Below are 968 nucleotides of genomic sequence, written 5' to 3' on the forward strand. Positions count from 1 at the left end.
TCTCTCTTTACCTATCCATCTGTAACATAACAAAATCTGGCAAATATAAAGTTTAATACAGCATCATAATGTCCCTGAGAACACCAAAAGTACAACTCTTTTAAATAGACAACAAAGCACCTTGTTGATCTTCTCTAATTTCCTACGCCACGCTCTCTGGATGACAACTGCTCCCTCACGTTGCTTCAGGTAGCGCCTCCTCTGTAATACTGCACGCACCCATTGCTGCAGCTTTACCACTGATTCTATGGTCTGCTTAGCACGCAGCATGGCTTGATGACGACGGAAAGATCGCTGTTTTGTTGTTAGAAAAGCACTTGTGTTATTATTCTAGTTACATATTTTTATGTGAAGCTTAATTCCCATATTAATTTTTTTTATGAAGCAGCAAAGCTTCCATTAATTAGTATCAGTAATTAGTACATAATACAAGACCCAAAAACATATGGATTATTTTTTTTGTTTTTTGCCCCTAGCTCCAATTCACCCCAATATGACCTCCAAAACTGAAATCAATGCCAATTACTTTATGTATTGGACCTTGTTATGCCGTGAATACAAAGCTGGACAGTGTTAGTTAAAAGGTGTTTACTAAGATTAACCATCTACAATGCCCAAGGTTGTTCTGAACACACACATTCTAAGCACAGCTTTAGAATGACAAAGTAAACAAGCATTATCTTGCACTCAAAACATTTCACTCTTCAAGACTTTACAAGAGGAAATTTTACCTGGATGGTAATAGCAGCCATGTGCACTTTTGTCACCTTAGTCACTCGTGTCAGGTGAATTCTTCGTCTTTCTTCCTTCACATAACGGCGTGCAAACCATCCACGGACATAAGCCTAAGGAAATGAATAATAAATACTGGTGTTTTTGGCAGCAAATGATCTTACCAGATTGTGAAAAAAAATACATGAGATTATCTACTGTAATGCCTAATTCCTGTTTATTGTTTAAAATAATAG

At 36.9% G+C, this 968-nt stretch overlaps 1 protein-coding gene across 1 annotated transcript in view; it reads right to left on the reverse strand.

The window, feature by feature from the left end:
* Positions 1-968, reverse strand: part of LOC119586576 (abnormal spindle-like microcephaly-associated protein homolog) — a 31,066-nt gene that overhangs the window by 1,618 nt on the left and 28,480 nt on the right. The window contains exons 22-23 of the mRNA XM_037935329.1: positions 732-845; positions 121-294 (exon numbers count right to left, since the gene is read on the reverse strand). Coding sequence (XP_037791257.1) covers positions 121-294; positions 732-845 — 288 coding nt within the window. The remainder of the gene's footprint in view (positions 1-120; positions 295-731; positions 846-968) is intronic.

Source organism: Penaeus monodon, chromosome 21 (genome assembly GCF_015228065.2).
Source record: "Penaeus monodon isolate SGIC_2016 chromosome 21, NSTDA_Pmon_1, whole genome shotgun sequence".
Lineage (NCBI taxonomy): Eukaryota > Metazoa > Arthropoda > Malacostraca > Decapoda > Penaeidae > Penaeus > Penaeus monodon.